At 49.2% G+C, this 20,806-nt stretch overlaps 1 protein-coding gene across 1 annotated transcript in view; it reads left to right on the top strand.

The window, feature by feature from the left end:
- LOC144162683 (uncharacterized) overlaps nt 1–20,806 on the top strand; it is an 88,322-nt gene that overhangs the window by 10,185 nt on the left and 57,331 nt on the right. Inside the window, exons 2-5 of the mRNA XM_077693318.1 lie at nt 11,525–11,697; nt 13,694–13,885; nt 15,806–16,015; nt 18,800–18,929. Of these exons, the coding sequence (XP_077549444.1) occupies nt 11,610–11,697; nt 13,694–13,885; nt 15,806–16,015; nt 18,800–18,929 (620 nt within the window). The 5' untranslated portion in view covers nt 11,525–11,609. The remainder of the gene's footprint in view (nt 1–11,524; nt 11,698–13,693; nt 13,886–15,805; nt 16,016–18,799; nt 18,930–20,806) is intronic.

Genomic DNA, 20,806 nt, shown 5'->3' with positions numbered 1-20,806 from the left:
AGCTCTTGAAATGCTCTTCCTCGCAGCAAAACAGCCTTTTTTTTTTCAAAACACTCAAAGGTATTTGCTCGCATCCGAAGCGGATTGCAGGGATAGCAATAATCCAAAATATTCCTTAGAAAGGATTAGGAAAATTTGAAATGACAGATACTACACCAATTAAACAAGTGATCTTTTACTGGTTTTCAACGGGCCACCTAGGCGTCCAGAGAAAACAACATGCCAGTTAACTTTTAGATGCGAAGCATCTCTTGCTCGGGTGGATGTCCCGCGTCCGTGCCCCGTCCGCAGCGCCTCTGATGATGATTATGGCAGGATGCCCCTAGGGATTGGCCAACCAAAGAATCCATCACGAGATAGCTTCGCGTTCAACCACTGTCGTCATCTTCCCGTAGGGGAACCGCTGAAGAAGAAGAAAGAGAAGAAGACAAAGCTGCAAAGAAGAGGGCGCGCACGTTACTCTCAGCCGGTGCACCAACGTCAACAACCTTTAACCTCACCAACGCTGACGGAGACTACCGATTCTACCACAGAGACGACAACATCGACAAGAACATGAAGGACGAGTTTCGGCGCCTCGAGAGCCACCACCTACTCACCGTAACACAACAGTACTTGCGTGCCTTTGCCACCGGTGTGGACCCGGACGCTGAATTCCCTCTGGCACTACTAAACACCAGATCACTCAACATAACGGCAACACAATGGAACCACACGGAACCCCCATGATGCGTCGATCTTCATCAGGGTTCCCCACGGGAAGATGGTGTAATTTTTTTACTAACGCCGGACATCACAAAATACTTTTTTTTTTCTCGGGAGAGGGGTACAAGGGGGCTATTTCACCTAATAAATAAACTCCGCGGACGACGAGGTCCAGGTACCAAGACATATGTAAACACGGGGAAAGCATGTCATTACAAGCAAACGCCTGGCGCACCCGGGAGACCCGCAAAATGCGGTAACTGCGATTCACAGCACGCACGGGGCAGACCCCCGCGACTGCGTGTTTCTAGGCTTACGAAACTACGAAGCTCAGCGAAGCGTTTCGAAACGGAAGCTGGTCTGGTCGCGCGGGCTCGTTTTAACGGCGCTTAGTGACAAAATGTTCCGTACGCCAAGGCTTAGTCTTGTTCCAGGGCTGTGCACGAGCTTTCATGCCCGGCTATGGCGAAATAAATTACCGAAACTTAAAAAATACTGCGCAACATTTCCGATAAACGCCGTCACTGTTCCCTTCGCGTCTGGAAGCACTGTGAAAGCTATAGTTACCGCCAGCCCGGAGCGGCACTGCGTGATTTGCTCGTCGCAGGAGATACGCCTACCGTTTCCGTTTTGCTATTGCGGCATTCTTTTTAACGTGGCTATAGAATGCACGTTGATTGATGCAACTGAAGGAAAACCGGCTAATAGCTGCTACACCACTGTAATGACGTAATTCCAGCGGTCGAAGGACGCGAGAACCGCGAAAGAGAGAAAAATTTTTCCAGCAAGTTTCTAAGTTATACAGATAGGCATAGGGCAGTTATTTCTTGCTGAGGTACTTTGCGACCCCGTAATTTAAGTACGGGATGTGTTGGTGGACGACGTTCTGGGAGCATTTAATATTTCGCAAAAAACTGAAAAAAGTGTCATAGGGTCTCTTTAAAAGCTAAAAGGAGGAAAACGAAGTCAGTTAACAGGACCTTGGATATTGTTAATCGTCTGCATCAGACTGTGCGCCACCCTCTGCGGTGGCTCAGTGGCTAAAGCGTTGTGCTGCTGAGCATGAGGACGCGGGTTCGTTTCCCGGCCGCGGAGGCCGCTTTTCCGACAGAGGCGAAAAGCAAAAACGTCCGTGTGTACGATATTTCGGCACACGTTAAAAATCCCCAGGGGGTCGGAATTAATCCGGAGCCCTCCACCACGGCGCGCCTCATTACCTGCGTTGCGTCGGCGTGTTATACCCTACAATCATCAGACTGTGCGCCCAAAAGTGACGTGCGGGAGAACACCCCCGAGGATTCCGCTTCGCAGTTCGCGAAAACCTACGGAAAAAGCTCCGTCGACGTCGCCTGTGTGGACCTAACTATATATAGCTTGGCCTCGGAGGCTAAATCAAACAGTATCGTTTGCCTTTGTCGTCGTTTTCGCCGACTCAAGCGATTGGTCACGAAACTAATTTAAGATTGATTCCTGCTTTGCTTATATTGGCACGAAGGTAGAACGTAATGACATGTATTTCTGAACACACAGGCACACCGACACTGATCTTCCCTGTGCTCCTTCCTTACTTTAATGATCAGCCGGCCGCACCGGCTTACAGTGCATTGCTGAAGGGGTCATGACCCTTGCGCCCAAGAGGGGTAATATGATATCGTTCCACACCACTACACCGAAACCTCAATATAACGAAACCACTTTATTGGAATTTTCGCCTAATTATCAGTTTTTAGTTGACCCAACTACAGAGCGTGCAGTGCAGGGTATCTCCCCACTCCTAACAAAAACCGCTTATAGCGAAGTCATTTTGTTATACCGGTGATTTTATTGTAACTAGGGTTCGCTGTATCTACTTGTGCTCCGCTGTGTCCCACGTGGACCGGATTGCGCGGTTTCACCCCTTATTTCTTCCCCGTGTTCGTGGGGCGAACGGTGATCGCCCAAGCATCTTATGAGACTCGTCTAAACCACCCCCTTATTCGACATCTTTACGCTAGTGCGAAAACGGGCTAGAACGGCGCTCATCCAGTAACCGGGCAAGCCACGGAGCATCGAAAACCTGCGTCCCATCTCGCTGACATCGTGCGTGGGGAAAGTCATCGAGCACGCGCTGGCGTACAGGTGGCAGGACCATCTTGAAGAAGAGGGGCTGTATCCGGACTCGGTGAACGGATTTCGAAGAGGCTTAAGCACCCAAGATGTCATGCTGCAACTAAAACAAGAAATCATCGAAAACGAAACCAGAGACAGTAAAGTGATATTGGGACTGGACATACAGAGCGTCTTTGACCGATTAAAACTCTCGGCCATACTGGCGCAAGTGTCGAGACTTAATATGGGAGAGCGAAGCTACACGTACATAGAAAACTTCCTGACGGGCCGCAAGATGGGGCTACGCGCGGAAGAAATTGAAATACGAGAGCAAGACGCGAGTGGCGGGGGAACCCCGCAGGGGTCGGTAATATCGCCGCTATTTTTCAACATCGTAATGATCCGCGTGGCCGAAGCGGTGGCGGAAGGAAGTCAAGGGCGTCGGACACACCGTCTATGCAGACGACATTACCCTATGGAGGGCCGGTGGTACGGACGCGGGCATAGAAAGAATAATGCAGAAAGCGATCACGGCCATCGAGAAGAAACAGGAAGGGACGGGCTTAGAGTGCTCACCGGCCAAGTCAGAGCTTCTGACGTACTCCCCCCGCAAGCCGGGCAAACGACCACCGCTCTCGAGAGAATGCAACCGCCTAGAACTAATCACAAAGACGGGCCAACGAATCCCCGAAGTGCAGGGGATCAAGGTGCTGGGCATGCTCATCAACGGCAAAGGCAACAAGGAGAACCTCATGAGAAAGCTGGAAACCAAGACGGCAAGCACGATGCGGCTGCTACAGCGAGTGTCAACCAAGAAGACGGGCATGCGTAAGGAGGGGTTGTCGAGGCTGATGCAGTCCTTCGCAATCAGCCACGTCGCCTACACGGCCGCGTACCATAAGCGGACGCAGACCTAAAAGGCCAAAATCGACATTATGGTACGGAGGATGCCCAAGCGAGCGCTGGGCTTGAGCGAGTCAACGAGTGCAACTGGGCACCTACAACACGGTAGACGAGCTCATCGAGGCGCAACTGGAGGCGCAGCGAGAGCGGCTATCGTCAACCAAGACAGGCACAACCATTCTAGAGACACTGGGCTAAGGACACCAAGCCACGGGAAGACAACTTCACGAACTCGACGCAGAAATGCGCGCAAACACACGCGTGAGTCCCATACCGAAGAATACAAGCGAGAAAGGTGGAGGGCGAGAGCCAAGTACATCGGCGAGCAACGACCCGAGAACGAGATACGTCGACGCGGCGGACTACGGCCGAGCAGTGTTGTACACGTTCCTCCAAAATAGGAACGAAAGCTCGTTCCTCGTTCCTTGCTAATTTTGAAACGAGTTCCCGTTACAAGTTCCTTTATTGAGAAGGAACGCGTTCCAGTTCCACTTCGAAAATTGGAACGTGTCGTTACATTAACGTTACAATTAGGTTTTTAAATTAAAATATAGTGTCGGATAATTCTGGGTAGAAATTAAGTGAGATATTTAGAACTCACGTCGAACTACGTATATTATACGAATATTAATACCACCGGCAGCAGATTATCTGGAGATAAAGATCATCAAAAGAAACGCTCCTAGGCGAATTTTTCAGGGAGCATCGGACAAACTCCAGACGGCTCGACGACATTTCGGTGCAGGATATTTCGGTGCGGAAATTTCGGTGTACCCGACCTATCGGTGTACGAACATATCGGTGTATGAGCGTTTCGGTGCACGCACATTTCGGTGTACGGACATTTCGGTGTACGGACATTTCGGCGACCAAATGGACCTTTTTCCAGTACTGTAGCCCTCTTGCGGCGGCCACCCGAACCACACTTGGGGAAGTATAGAAGAACACGCCCCCTTTTTTTCCACCTGCCCTGCGCTGCTGCGCAGTTGAGGAAGCCGTCTCAGGCGCCACGCATGGTTTTGGGTGGCAGAGAATTTTTTCGATGGCAGCCATAGCGTCCATCTGTCGGCCGCTTTCAGGGCTCAGAAGGCGGAGCAGCACTTAGCTGGCTCGGCGTTCGCAACTGGCTAATCCAGTATGGCGCCGTTTTGTTTACAGTTTGCCCCCCAAGAATGGCGGATCGGTCACTGGGAGCGAGGGCAGCGCATGCGCAGAGCTCTACTGGAAAAAAGTCCATTTTGCGACAGCCGTAATATTTTTATTTCCGCTTAACGTGGGTTATGGACAACAATCTGGAGCAGTGAATTTACTTTTTTGATTGATGCTTGTTCTATCTTTGCCAGGTATTTTTTAGAAATTCTACATTTATATATTTTTGTTTAACACCTCTTCCTGGGGACACCTGTTATACAGCCGATTGAATTCTTTAGCACATGTTTTTTTTTTTTCATTTATGACAGGTTGTTAATTTATATTCGCTCTTTTTTAGCTAAGACAATTACCCGTGTTTATGATGGTCTACCGTCTTTTTTGTATTTTTTTTAAATTACACACCCTCAAATTACATAAATTACATGCACACTCTCAATATCCAAAACGTAACAAACATCAGCTAGCCCCCCAGAATGAAAGAAACCTTATGAAGAGTATTACGTAGGCTGGGCTGCCTTGCTAAAATGAATTCGCGAACACTGGTCTAGGATATTGTCGGGGAGGAAAAACGGGCCTTTTGGAAAACAGCCGCAGGTTCTAATGTCCTAAATGCTGATTAAGCGTGTACCGGTTGTGCATACAAATTCCACCCATTGTGTTCGGGACAACCAACCTTCGTTTAATGTTTACAAGCCTACATTTACCACATTTTAATTCTTTGTTCTAGCGCCCCCCCCCCCCCCCCTCCCACCTTCCGCCTGTACGCACGAATCTCGACCAGATTTCTTTTTCAGCCATATTATTTTCCGTTTCCCCTGAAAATCCTACTGGCGTGGTGGAGTTCACGGTTTCCGAAGCGTCACCGCAGTGATTTTTTATTTTTTATTTAAAACATACTGCTAGCCTCGTAGTGGAGGCTTTTGCAGGAATTGGGTGATAACATTCAGAACAATGACATAGAACACTTCGCGTTTAAAACAGAGAAAAAGCTTTACATTCACCATGGGCGCACGAAACCTCTATAATGTGACACAAAAAGCCACCCAAAAATCCGCTGAGAACACAATGGCCACTATCGTTTGCTGGCTACGCCCTTCCGCGCGTCGCGGTAATATCGACGGCGCCCCCACTCCAGGAATCGCTCTTTCTGCGCCTTCAGTCGCCCCCTTGGGAATTAACTCATCGAGTCGCGCATATCATGGACACCCCAGGTATACATCGGTTCCTCCCATTATAAGGAGCAAAAAATGAATAGGCTAGTGTGACGAGAGCGGCAACAGTCGTCTTCACGTTTTCGAAGTCCAGTCGACGCAATGGTGAAGCACAAGTAACACTCCTCTCTCTCTACTTAGGGGGCTGGTAGCCGGCGGGGCTCAGCTTTCCCTTCCCCTAAGTAACGCCACCGTAAGTGCGATCGTCGGTTTGTTAGTTTTAAGTAGAACTGACACCGAATGCAACGAAGGCGAGATTAATTGAGAGAATAATTAAAACGAAATGCTCACGCGCCTAATCGACCTCGTTTTTCTGTTGTTTTGTCACGGAAGTTCTGCTGGGGGGGAGGGGGGGGGGCAGGAATAGACTAAAAGCAGCAGCGTCTTGCACCGTTGTTGAAGTGAAAGCGCTTTGGTAACACTTAAAGTATTAGGGTTGTTCACATGAATGTTAAAATAACAAAAAACATGTTTGAACGGATCCAAATTAACAACGTTAATTTTTACCATCTACTACAGAAATTGGGTTTCACGTGGCAATGCTCCGCCAAGGTTTAGCGCTCGTTTCCACGAACGGCGGCGAAGCACAAGTCTCGAACGTAAAATCACATCAAGTCACAAAATTACAATATTAAAGCTAAAATGTTCAAAGAATGCCTGGGACATCCCCTCACTCAAAATGTATGGGCCAAGACATCGTGCACCAAAATGTCCATGCACACAAATGTCCACACCGAAACGTCCTGGACCAAAATGTCCGACACCGAAATGTCCGGATGCCGTTTAGCAGTCCGTCCGTTTCGTTGGCTACGTTGTTACCGGGTTGACCGGGAACGGTCTGCTCCTGAGCGCGCGGAAGGGCGAGTAGGAAGGGTGCGGAGGCACGGACATGGCGAAGGCAGGCCGCGGAACTAATCCCCCTACCGCGACGAATGCCCAAGGGCCCAGCCGGGTCCCGGTGCACCCAGTAACAACGCATACGACAGAACAGACGGACCGCTAAAAATCTCTATTCTTTCCCCGCCAGGGAACAATTCTACCGGCCAGACGCGCATTCTGGCCTCCTCAGACAAACGATGAAAGGTGAAAGCATTCTAGCGGCTACGCTATTCACCCGTCGAACGCCGCGTAAACAACCAGCATGAAAGCAAGCATAAGCTTCGGCGTACTGCGTGGTTATTCTTCTGCCTTTGACCTTCGAGGAAGCACGTATGGCTGAAGGGCGGGCAAACTGACCATCTTATAGGAAGAGAAACGCAGTAGCGCTTTGTGGATTTTTGTACTCGAGCCTTGGCATCAAAAACAGCCAAATCCTAGCGATGTAACGGCAGGAACGCCGTTCCTGCCGTTCCTTCAAAAACGTAACGAGTTACCGTTACAGTTCCACCGACCCGTAATGGAACGGTGGCGTTCCTCCGTTCCTCCAAAAAGGAACTAGTTCCAGGAACGCCGTTCCTTGTAACGCCGTTCCGTACAACACTGCGGCCAAGGCAGATACGTCGCGGTCACGATCAACGCAAGAACGGGAAGAATAGCCACGGCAGCGAGCGCAAGGAGCAAGAACGCCACGGATGCCGAGGAAATCGCCATAGACCTGGCAATGACCGAAACCGACTGCGACACAATATTGAGCGACTCCCGAGAAGCCGTCCGAAACTTGGCGAACGGACGCGTAAGCAGCAAAGCAATCAAGATCATCAAGAAGTCGGGTACCCGAGAAGACCGCAGGGTGGAAGTCAGGTGGATTCCGGCGAACGCGGGCGATTGCTCGTCGCACGCACCGAGCCACAACGAGACGGCCCACAGGGAGGCGCGCGCGCTAACACACCACGCCCCAGGGTGAAAAGCTGCCCCGAGTGGGAGTGGTGGACAAAGACAAAAGACACGGCCCGAGGCTACGGCGAAGGACTAAAGGTAGGTAGGGTAGGTAGGAATAACGTTATTGATGCCGCCAACCGACGGTTTAACTCGTCGTGACGTTGGCCAAGCGTCGACCCGGGGTTATGCCCTACTCTGCAATACCCCAGTTCGGACCGTTTGTGGCGGGTCGTGAGGCTTGTGCTTCTCGAGCGCACCCCGGGCCTGCTGGACGGCCCATAGTTGAGTGTCTTTAGACTCCACTTCACTTTAGAACGCGCGACTATCCAGAAGAGAATACCCCCGCCCCATCGGGCGCTGAGCAGTGAAGAGGCGATGATTCTCGGAATGCTACAGACGCGTCGGTCACGTCACTGGCGGCTCTACACCTTATGTACACAGAGGAGTACACAAGCAGCCAATGCGAGACATGCAAAAGGGGGTTGGCCAACCGGTGGTACGCCATGTGGGACTGCGTCACCGACCCAAAAGGCACCCGCTTCGAAGAGTACCCGGCACAACTGCAGGAAGCCATCGAATCGAGAGACAAGACGAACCAAGAGTGGGCCATCCAGCACTGCACTTCACTGCACTCGAAAAGCACGGACTCCGTAAATGGGCCTGCGCCTAGTAGGGTAGCGAAGAAGATTCGACGACGGGCCGCGTCGGGACGGGGGTCCTAAAAAACCCCCGTCCATTGCAGGATCTATGTGAATAAAGTCCTTTCCATGGCCAGTCCAGTCCTGAGTGCATCATGCCTAGGTTAGTAAGGAAAGTGTCGTGATGACGGCTTGGACGATGGGCGGAGGTGTACTTGTATGAACACGGGTCCATTTATGCTCAAAGACATGCATGCGTCATAAGATAAAAGACTGCCTTTCAAGAACGCACTTTGTAAACAGCATATTTGAGATTCACAAGAATGTTGTGCAGCCCTCAGCAATTCGTTTTCGCCTTCGCCGACATGTCTCAACCGGAGGGATTATCGTATATGTTGTGCGGCACAAAGTAGCACGAAGAGCTTGGTGAAGTACACAAATATATACATAAAAAAATATGCATACATCAGTTTACTTTCTCAATATTTCAATTCAGAGATTTTACAGCTCCAGCACCCATACTTTTTCATCGCACCTGCCGTAAATTATCTCCGTGCACGAAACTTTGAAGGGCAACCGCATGAAAAACAGTGAACGCCCCATAAAAAAGGTATATACCGTAAAAACCCGCGTATAATACGAGGTTTTTTTCCAAATTTTACTATGTAAAATTTGTGCCTCGTATTATATGTGGATACCAAAGTTTTCAGCCGAAAACTTGAACTTTTGGTTGTGGTTTCAGCGGAGTGCGCCATCTTGCGATGGCGTTAGCTGGCTGCTGCTTCTCTCAGCCGGCGCCATTTTGATTGTTTTGACCACGCGAAGGATCGGCACGTTCACCGCAAGTCTATCACGATGTCGGGTGCACGAAGGCAGTGTTCGGCTGCGATTAAAAGAAAAGTTATTTTATGTGCCGAGACCATGAGGAATTGCGCCGCAGGACGGCAGTTCGGCATCACCGAAGGCAGCATTCGCGGGTGGAGAAAGCAACTGGTGCTTGACTGGATAAAGTCTGTGTGGTGTCGGCGGCCTTTCGCTGCCACCTGGCCTGACGCCTTTCGCTGCCACCTGGCCGATTCCGTGAAGAAGTTGTTGCGCGAACCCCGCACAGCTGCAACCGCTAGACGTTTGCATCAACAAGCCTTTCAAAGACTGCATCAGGTCCTGCTACCAAGAGTGGATGAGGAGACCCGTAAGTGACAGCTACCGGGTGGCTGACGCGGGATTCTCCAGCGGTGCTTTGCGGTTGGATCGCGGATGCGTGGGCCAGCATCCCAGAGGAGCTCACCAGTCGCTCTTTTAAGAAATGCGGCATCTCGAACGCCCTTGATAGTGCTGAGGACCACAGAAACATTTCCGACAAGGCGACTTCAGGAGACAGCGGCAGCGAACCTGACGATGACTGAACGGACGTCGGGAGACAGTGCCAGCGAAAACTGAAAATGACTGAACGGTAACTGCAGTGCGAATAAATGTTTTCTGTGCTCTTTACCTCGCATTATATGCGGATGAAAACTTTTTTTCTGATTTTGGTGTCCCCGATTTACACCTCGTATTATACGCGGGTTCGTATTATACGCGGGTTTTTACGGTAATTCGCGAGCGTCCGCAGAAATATTCTCAGAGAGGAAAGAAGGGGGCTACACTGCCGGGAACCGTGGGTTACCCTAGTATTCTGAGTCCTCCCTCCACTCCAGCCTCCGGTCGAGGAGATCCTTAAGAATAAGCATTTTGGAATCCTCCCCTCAGCGGAGTGGATGGAGCAAATGGAGTAAAGGAGGGATTAATAATACGACCCTTAGGAGCCGTATTATTAGTCCTGCTCACTGCTACCACCCAATTCAATTCAAATTTCCCGCCTTCGCAGTACTCGCGCATGGTGAATGTCAGAAATAAAAATTTAACACCGTACAAAGAATCCACGCAATTCCAAGACACTTCTGTACATTACGAGCAATAATGCTGCCTTCTAACCTTAAGTGTGGAACCAAAGTACTTCAGGGGTTCAACCTGAGTTCACAAGGGCGGACACCTGACCGTTTACCCTCACCCTCCTTCGGGCGTCGTAGGTGTAAATGAGGGGTAGGCGCGAAAGAGGTTCGCTTGTAAACTTTATGCGGTGTGGGGTAGCACAAAAATTGCCGTAGTTGAACGCGTTTAAAACAAGGTCGTCGAGCAATAGCTGGGCGTTGGCGCCGACAGCGCGCTGTGAACACGCACACAGTTACACCGAAAAGCAAAGCACAGCCGCTGCTCCACGCAGTCGCCGGTCTAGTAACGGTCTCGTAACGTCAGATTGGCCTTCAAGCACAGCCAAGATTAAGCCAGCGCTGGTACATTTGTGCGGGGTAAAGGCGTCCATATCTCGGGCACAAGTCAAGAACGACAACGGAAGTTGTCCCTGCGCCGCGTCATCGCAGCCGGCACTCTCTCTGCGCGGCTAAAGAGAGAGAGAGAGAGAGAGAGATAGCTATTTATTAGATGAAAGCAGAGAGATTTGCCGGTATGTTCCCGCCTACATGCTACTCTGCGGGGATGGCAAAAAGGGAGTAAAGGCCCTAAAAGAAGTAGGGCAGAAGAACGGGGGAAAAGAAGCGGTTAAAAATAGTGCGCGACTGCGAGTATTTTGAACATGACCCGAGTTGTTTGGGTGATTGACTTGACAAACATGCGCCGGGGACGCTGGGTGGTCGTCGCTAGTAACGCACACGTGATTGCTAGGCATTTTCTTGGTTTTGTCAACTGCCGGGCGGTCGTCGCGACACCCTCGCTTACGTGCGCGCGCTCGGCAATTTCTAGGTATTTTTAACTGCGGACACAAAAAATTACCATTTTCTGAACAGCTTCGCTGTTAAAAAGCACACGACGTCGCGCAATATTGTTTCAAAACGCGCGCGCACTTTGACGTCTGGGTCCCTCGCTTCGGCGGCATGACACAGTACATGAGCTATTGCCGTTCTTAATTGCCATTCTTATCTCTTCACTGTATGTTCATGTTTCTCCCTTCAGGGGTACGACCATAGAAGCACCAGCTCAGGAGGAGCGGCGAATCGGTGCGGCCTCGGGCGTGCGCGCAAGAGCGCATGCGCCGCAGATGCGCCAAGGTTTCCCCCCGACGACAGTGGCCCTGCTGCTTCACGTCTTGACCGGCGCATTCATCCCGGTCGCCTTGGCAGACGACAGTAAGCACTTCCCCCTTTGGCGACGCCATGGAGCACTGGTGAATGCTCGTTCACCGTAATGCAGCAGCGTTTATCCGATGGGAGATTATATAACAAGTGTATTCGCTTTGGAAGACCACGTGCCTTGTTCGAAAACACGCCACATTGTGGTAGCGAACACGTCTTTGAAAAAAAAAAAAAGAAACAATAAATTCGATTGCTGTTAGGATGCCCAAAAACGAGAGCCCTAGTTTCAGGACACACGCTCTCTCTCGCGCGCGCATGCGCTGGCCGGCCACCCGCACGTGCGTACGCACGCACACGCAAGCGCGCGCGCACAAATTTGTGGAACACAGGCTCGCATGACTCAAATCTGATTTTTCGAGTGACACGAAACAGCTGGTACAGCTCACTTTGTTTACTGAAATCACACCATATAGAACAAACATCGCTCAAAGCACCCATTAATATTGTTTTGTCAGGTCGTCCTATGAATGTAGGGGCAAGGTGCCAGCCGTCGGCACAGAACTTCCTAGGAACATTGAAACAATCCTTTCGTGGCGTGAGAAAGGCTCGCTAGTCAGTAGACAGCGACAGACGATTTCCATGCTGCCTCCACATGCAAAAGAAGGAGGACAAAGAAAGTAACTTTTTCGTGCTCCGAGCTGTCCGCCCACCAAGGGCTAACGGTGTCCCAGTGAGACCGAAGGCGTGACGTCGATGCTTACACGGCAACGGGAATGAGACCCTAATGGCCTCTATTACTGGGCGGAGTAGAAAGAAGTCTCAGGTAGCGTGCCCGCCGACCATCACTCTGGGACGACATCTGTCGCAGGCTTTGTACGGAAGGAATAAAAAAAAAAGCTAGCCGTTCCTGTCTCGGCCTTACGTATTTCGGTCAGGGAACCGCAGTTTTTGAGGGACTGCCCTAATGTGGGTGCGTTGATCGCTAGAGGATGATGTAATGTGCCGACAATTGCTCCGCCCAAATTTCTCCGCCTTTGGCCGTGCTGCAGTCACTGTGCGGTGTCAAGTTCAGCGCTGAAAAAGAGGAGGCGTGACGATTTGCAACATTCAGGGCCTGTTTAGAAGGATGATGTGCGGTCTCAATAAAGAATGTAGCAACGTAGATTTTTTTTTTTTTGAGAAAAGACCATCAGCTCGAGCTGGGTAGGGGGAAAAGGGGAGAAACAGAAAGAGATAGGAAAGTTTTTCTTATAAATTCGTAGCCTTGGCAAAGTTCCTAAGGGTGCAAAGGAATTTATTCTCCCTGCAGGGTTTCGGAGAGATCCAATTTTTGAAAGGCGGCCTTGTACAGAAGGCCATTTTTTTTCACATTCCTAAATCAGGGGATGAATGCCCATATGAATGTCACGATGTTCACACAGCCTACGTTTACCGATCTCGTGATTTTTTTCCTCCGTCCGTCCGTCCGCCCGCCTGTCTGTCTGTCTGTCTGTCTGTCTGTCTGTCTGTCTGTCTGTCTGTCTGTCTGTCTGTCTGTCTGTCTGTCTGTCTGTCTGTCTGTCTGCCCGCCCGTCCGTCCGCCCGTCCGCCCGTCCACTTGTACGTCTGTCTGTCTGTCTGTCTGTCTGTCTGTCTGTCTGTCTGTCTGTCTGTCTGTCTGTCTGTCTGTCCGTCTGTCTGTCTGTCCGCCCGTCCGTCCGCCCGTCCGCCCGTCAACTTGTACGTCTGTCTGTCTGTCCGCCCGTCCATCCGCCCTTCCGCCAGTCCACTTGTACGTCTGTCTGTCTGTCTGTCCGCCCGTCCGTCCGTCCGTCAGTCCGCCCGTCCGCCAGTCCACTTGTACATCTATCTGTCTGTCTGTCTGTCTGTCTGTCCACCCGTCCGTCCGCCCGTCCGCCAGTCCTCTTGTACGTCTGCCTGTCTGTCTGTCTGTCTGTCTGTCTGTCTGTCTGTCTGTCTGTCTGTCTAGCTGAGTAAACACGACCCGATCACTTTGACCCTCTTTTCCCCGCCAAGTGATGCAATCGCTAAACTCGTGCATGGCTTGCAGAGTGCTCGAGCCTGGGCTTCGGCGGCGGCGCGTGGCTCAACCCGTGCGGCTACTGCGTGGGCGGCGACACGGGCCTGGACCGGACGCACGGCCGCGACTGCCGGGGCGCCTGCGGAGGCCCGGCGCTCAGGGACTGCAACGGAGTCTGCGCCGGGGGCGCCTACGTTGAACCATGCTCCAGGCAGTGTGTCTGTAAGCGAGCACATCCCACCTCCCCCTAGCCGGCTCTTTCTGCTCCCATAAAATGACGTATTTTAACGAAACAGACATGATTGTCAGCTCTCTTGTTCCTAAGACTGCGATTAGAGCACGCTGTATTTTGCTGAAAATTGAGGCCTCTTTGTCTGATTATTTTGAGATTTTTTTCCGTATTTTTAAGACCGAGAATATTCTGGAGCGCGGAACAATTACCACAAGCCTTTCCGCGAAACATTTGCACACCTTGTACGGATATGAGATTTTTGCAAAGGACGCTTTCAGATGTTGTGCGTACACTAGTTGTGCATCTATAGTAAGTGAAGTGCACTTCTGTACGGGTCCCTTGTTTGCGTGCGCCATGTCTTATTCTGCAAAAGTAAAACGGTAAGCTTCGTGTTTCATTTGTGTTTCGGTGTGGTCGGGCTTTTTGGAAAAGCACGGACACAAAGACGTTGACGCTGGAGGTGGACCGCTGCAATTGAAGCTGGAACGTCCCGGGCAAGGCTCTGGTGTCATGACCGAAGAAATAATTTAAAAAGAATGTCGATTGTCTGGCCTGTTTTTCTGCCTTTACTTGATGGCACCGGTAAACGTACAAGCTGTGGTTGAAAGATAAATTTTTGATGGACTAGAACTTCCTCTGCAGGCACTGTTTTTGCAACCCTTGTCATTTCGAGGCTTGGTAATTTCCCATATCGCAATTGTTTATTAAAACCTGAGCTAGAGGCGTGGTTACTTTTGCCAGAAGATGTGTCTGAGAAGAAGACAGGAATAAATTAGAACAAGAATAAAACTGCGCTAATTGAGAGTGATGTACACAAAGGAAAAAAAAAAACGTCAATGGTGATTATGATACGCGATATGAATTGACAGTGACAGCTGTGGAAGTCTATGAGAAGTTATGAGAACGAAACGACGCGCCGTGCGAAAACAACTATTTAGCACCTCCAAGGCTAGAGAGAAGGCTAGCTGCTACTATTTCAACGTGGTCCCGGTTACGACGACCAACCAGAATCAGTTACATCAATCAGTTACTTTAGGAATATGTCCGCACGAAACAGAACCTGGGAGCACACCGTCAGCAGAGTGAAGCTAGAGTGGTTTCACTAATTGGAAACGCTGGGTAGGGCTTCAAGGTTGCTTTATATTCGGAAAGTTCAAAATCTTGCGGCTGTATTCATGCGAACATTATGGCTTCACCGCATTGTCAGTATGTATGCGGCAGAGTACTCTTTACAGGGGTATCGTACTGCTTTTTGAACGGTGCAGCACTGACACTTCATGTATGCACTTGTACATCATGTGTACCTAGCGTCACTAAATAAGCTACGCTTAAGAGTACCACCACTTCGTGCACCATGAAGCTTCTCGTGCCATTTTGTTTCTGGCTTGCAGTGTTGCCATCTTTCCCAACGAAGCCGCCGTCCCCGCAGCAGAGACAGAGAGAGGCGCCCAGAAACAAAATGGCTGCGCCCATATGTAAACAAATATCACGTGGTGCCGACCGACCAATGAAAATCGTGGCGGCGCATAGCAATGAGAGAAAAGAGTGCCGATACTCTCAAAGACTATTTAGTGACGCTATGTGCAACTATCCTATCCCCTGTTGGACAGCCTGTACTGTTTACCTATGTCTATACCTCTATATCTGTATACCTATGCCTATCCTCTACACATAATGCATGCATGTTTTCATCTCATATAAATAATCTTAACCCGATTCGCCACAACAGTAAACAATGTAGAGCGATGAGAGCGCTTTTAACGGGCACTTTTGATGCTGCCTCATCGGGTGGTATTTTCTTTGCATTTCCGCGCTCGCACAGAGTCTAGCCTCAGCATACGCGCATTCACATAAAGACTGCTGTGCGTAATCAAGCAACACGAACTTGCTCTCCCGTGCCGCCTTTTCAGACGGCAAGCACAGCAAGGTGTACGCGTCGGCCGATCGCGAGATGCTCAACCAGCACCGGGATTGCCGAGGAATGTGCCTGGCCGGCCAGGCCTCGTCGCGGGGTACCGCCCCGTCGTACGCCAAGGATGTCTGCGGTGTGTGCGTGCGTGCACCCGTCCCCAAGGACGCCAGCGCTCACAAGGACTGCCTCGGAGTTTGCCGTCTGCCCGGTAACGACTACCTAACATCGCGCTCTCTGCACGCTAAACACTGCTTATAACGAAGTTCAAGGGACAGTAGACTGTGTTCGTTATAAGCGTTACTTTGTTGAAATCACAAATGAGTTGCTCTCAATGCATAGCATGCAGTAAAGGCCTATAAACTCTATGATTAAAGCGACAGACAACCGATTTTTGTGGGGTGCATGTCGTCTAGCTCATATGGAAGCCAGCGTTTTATATACTGGGCTAAACGCAAGGAATTTGCAAATAAAAAAGGTAGAAATAATTTTAATTCTGGTTTAAAATTTCTGAAGTCTTAAAGGTGGCGACACGTAGTGTCTAAACGCGACACTACGTTACGTGTTCGAACAACCCCGTCGATTTCAACGCGTGATTCAAAAAACCCATGAAGGAATAGGAAAAGTTGCATATTATTGCTGTTTTAGCCTCGGAAATGTTTCTAAATAGCTATTTTAATCTCACGTGCAGTTAAAGTGTGTTGCCGCATGGCTCGCTGTAATGGTTGCCAGTACTCGTTTTGGCGGGACACGAATGGCTAGTAGATCTAAAAATTCCGATTTCAAGAGTTCTAAGGCGCTATCAGCAAAACCATTTCGGGTTAAGGTGTTTTAAGTGATGCCCTTTCATTTGGGATAGAGAATATATACCCGAAAAACAATCTATTGTCTGTACTTTTAAGGCGAGATTTTCAATAAACTGATTTTGTTATAACGGAAGTTTGCTGTAACTGTGATCTGCCCAGAGTTCGCCGTACGCGAATCTTTACGAAAAAATAAAAGAATGCGGAAATTATCTGAGGAAGAGCAAGGAACCCCACCCCTATTTGAAACCAAAAATAGCGCCATCTGGGGGCTAGCTTAGAAAGTGGCGGGATAGAGTGAAGACACACCTATGTGCGTTTGCTTGCCGGCCGCTTCGACAGTAGCTGACAAACGAAATGTAGGGCCACTTCCTTTACAAGCCCTTCGTTCCGAGAAAAAGAAACAAAAATAAAGGCAACAGTTACAGGTGGTGATGAGAACGGAGTGGTACTTCATAATCGAAATTTTGCACGGAAAACGTTCTTGTAAGTCCGCCAAACAAACTTAGAGCATAAGCTACTCATTAGGCGTCTTAACAAAATAAATGCATCCGGCAATGCTTAAAATCCATTCAGTGCCCGTTTAACAAGCCAGCGAATACAGTTTACTGAACACAGTTCTTTTATAAGAATGCTACATTAAAGAAAGAAACCTTAAAAAAAAAACATTGCGGGAGGAAAGTAAGACGGCAGATTTCTGGAACCCGCATTACGCGTTTTTTTTTTCATTTACAATTAGGAGATTGAAGTTTGTTTAGGCATAGTGACACAAAGGCACGTGGACGGACACGAACGTTCCACGTAATAATTAAACCATAAGCCGGCTTTTACGTATCCAGACGATTATTTCATGGAGAAAACAAACCATATAATTAGAAATAAAGCATCAGCTCCTCCCTTTGTATACCAAACAGGTGAGTTTCCGGGACGCTGTGTGCCGGTGAGACGCCGCACGCAAACAGCCTCGTCCCACTCGACATGCAGGATTTTCTCACACACACAAAAAAGCGATTATTCAGAATATAAACGAAAAAGTCCCAAACTGGTCGTGATGATCTTCTTTTATCACTGCTTTTCAAAGGAGTTGTTGACTGCGCATTTCTTGCCGTCTCCCGTGGCAACCTTGGGGTTAAGCCAAAAAGAAGAACACAACAAAACAACCAATAAAAACATGTTGGGTGAATTTGTAGTCACATGTTTTGTTATTTTGCATTATCGACAGAATCCTATCACACAGTTTCGTGCACAATGCACGCCACCATCAAGTGCGGGCGGAAAAACACGGACACGTGCAAGCCACGTATTGACCGTGACAGTCAACGCCTTCTGTGATGTGCTTGTTGCCTTTATTTTTTTTTTCAGCATAAATTTTGAGACGAGTTTTTTGCCTCAACTCTGCCAAAAAAAGATGGACGTAAGTGTGGTCGGAGTCCCTGATTCGAGAGTCGGGCGCTTTTTACGTTTACTGACCAGTAGTTATCGCGCATAAGGAATTCATCTGAAGAAGGTTTTGAATTGAATATATTTCCTCTCTGATAATTGGTTTGGCTTAAAGAAACGCTATCGGAATTTAGTTTCCGTGTCAAACTAAAAATGACGCTGCTTGATGTGTTGAGGAGCTGACCTAATTAAAGAAATACTGTAAAAAGAAGAATCTGTCGATCATCAAAAATCAAAATAGAAAAAAGTGTGTGAACCACGGCATAAATGATTGGTCTTTATCTGTTGATTTTATCATTTGCACTTATATTTGGTTTGACCAAAAGTGCTGCAAAAACTTTGACCGAATGTAACTCGATATAAATGATTGGTCTTTTATCTGTTAATTTTGTCATTTGCACTTATGTTTGGTTTGACCAACAGTGCTACAAACACTGACCAAAAGTACTGTGCCCCATTTCTGAGAACCACTCTCCTAAACTACTGGCTTTCGCGCAATTTTTTAAACCATTCTGTACGATATTGATCAGACAGAAACAAACAGCAATCAAATCTCCTCCACTGCTACACCGAATGGTATATTATTCTTATGCAACAACTTTGAATTTTACTTTTTTCAACTGAATGATCAAGTTGCGATCACCAGCAGAGCTTGTTTCGTGGGGACAGACTACGTAAGTCATTGTTTGTCTCATGTCACGAATGTCGTGTCACGTGCGAACTTACCCGTTCCGCATGCACGGATCGTGCAGCTCTGTCGCGGGAGAAAGCAGTCACGCTCTGCGGAAGCTGCGTCGGCGGAAACGGAACAACGTCCAAGGCCGACGTGATGGACGGATGCGGAAACTGCAAGACATCCAAGGCTCCCTGCCCCTGCGAAGGGTGCGTGTTCTGGTCATAAGCGGCCATTTTGTCACTGTGCTGGCTAGCACCGATTTAACTGGCGCAGTCGACAGGATCACATAACTGCGCATGCGCAGACTAGTACAGTGATAACATGCCAAGATGTTATGAATGTTTGAGCAATGAAGAGACCTTTTCAACTTATTCTTCCTGGAAGCACCTATTTTGTCATTCGGCTGCGCTAGCACAGGTTTAACTGGCGCAGTCGGCAGGATCATTAAACCGCGCATGCGCAGCCCAGTCGTGAACATGTCAAGATCTTATCAATGCTTAAGGGAGGCAAAGGTCTAGGTACCCCTTCGCCTATTCACTCACTTTACCTTGTCAGCACAATGGCAAGGGCAGTTGCCCCGACGCAAACTGCTTACCGAAGTTGAAGGGGCAGGTCGATGTTGTCACGTGCCCGATGGGATTGACGAACTGGCTTTTCGTAGCACGTTCAAGGATGTTCTTCGTGGCATGTTCAGTAATGTCGTGTCGCCTCTGAAACAGTGTACTGATGACATCCCCGTCGCCGTAATAAGTGAACCATTTACAGTTAAACAATGAGTTCCCTGATTTAACGATGTTTTCCAATTCCCCATTGCCAGCCCCTTTGAAACTCATGTCTTCGTGACCTCTGTGTAACGAAGGCGTTGTGACGGTTAACCTTGATGTGACGAATTCGCTACGCTGATGAGGCATTGTTTTTTGCCCTTTTTCTGAAAAATTGGCTGGAGACATGCACTAATTTCGCGATCTTCGCCCGGACCGCAAACTACCGTGCGTTTCCAGTGTCAGTGCGGTGTCGGTTAGGTGCTAGGCCAGGCTGTGGGCGTGTAGTCGCGAGTCTCCACTTGCTATCTGCGGTGTCAGTTCGTCGGTGATGAGTTCTTCTGCCAGAAAACGAAACGTTTTGTCTCCTCAAGACAAGCTCGCAATTTCAGATGCCGTCTCCCCCGGCGAGAAAGAAGAACGTCGCCGCCTGGTATATCCCAGCTAACACCCTCTCAACAATTATGAGTGCGGAAAACAGCATCAAGTTCCCGGAAAGGCGCCCTTTAAGCGTAAGATTGGAATCCTTGAAGCGGGTTAAGGCACCGAAAATTTGGAGTGCGGTATAATGACTAAGTTTGTGGGAAAGCAGCAGGCGCAAATCACAAGGTTTTGCAGCGTAAGCTACACTGGCCGAGGTTGAGCAGTTTCGCGTGTGCCGTGAAGGGCCGTTCTGCACAAGCGCGAGGGACATTGGATTGGATTGGATTGGATTGGATTAAAGTGGATTGTGTTTTATTGTGTTGTGTCATAGCCGCGGCAGACGCACTGGCGCCAGGCGCCTGCCCAGGTGTGCGCCTCAATTGCGCAGTAGCCAAGTCTGACGCTGCCCCGGAGCCGCTTGATAGCCGTTTTGCGTGGCTCGTGAAGAGCCGTGCTGAGCATGCGCGAGGAGCAGTGACTGGACAGGGCTGGACTAGACTGGATTGCTGAACCTTAGCTCACACTACGTGTACCCTGGCATAGCAGAGCTAAGCCACTACTAATTTTTTTCGCAGTGAAATAAATTCATAAGATTAGTTCACCATCACTGATGTCTAGCATCTTGGTTCAGTTTCTGCTTCATTCACGCGAGACTTAACTCGAAACCTGCACGTAACGAATACCTGGATGTACCAAAAAATTGCAAATTTTTGTCAGCTTGGTTATATCCAGGTTTAACCGTAGTTGGCCATGATAAAAGAAATTAAGACGTTCGCAGAAATAAAGGTATACTGATGCGGGATTTGAAAATTAGCGAAAACACTTTAACCGGCCTCGTTGATGCGTGGCAATTCCAAACAACTGTGAACGCGAGAAAATCTGTGGCCACGCCGAAGTGA

The sequence above is a fragment of the Haemaphysalis longicornis genome, unplaced genomic scaffold, assembly GCF_048455015.1.
Source record: "Haemaphysalis longicornis isolate Haplotype H1 unplaced genomic scaffold, Haemaphysalis longicornis Haplotype H1 scaffold_12, whole genome shotgun sequence".
Lineage (NCBI taxonomy): Eukaryota > Metazoa > Arthropoda > Arachnida > Ixodida > Ixodidae > Haemaphysalis > Haemaphysalis longicornis.
The sequence above is the reverse complement of the archived record's forward strand: the minus strand, read 5'-3'. Positions and strand labels throughout refer to the sequence as shown.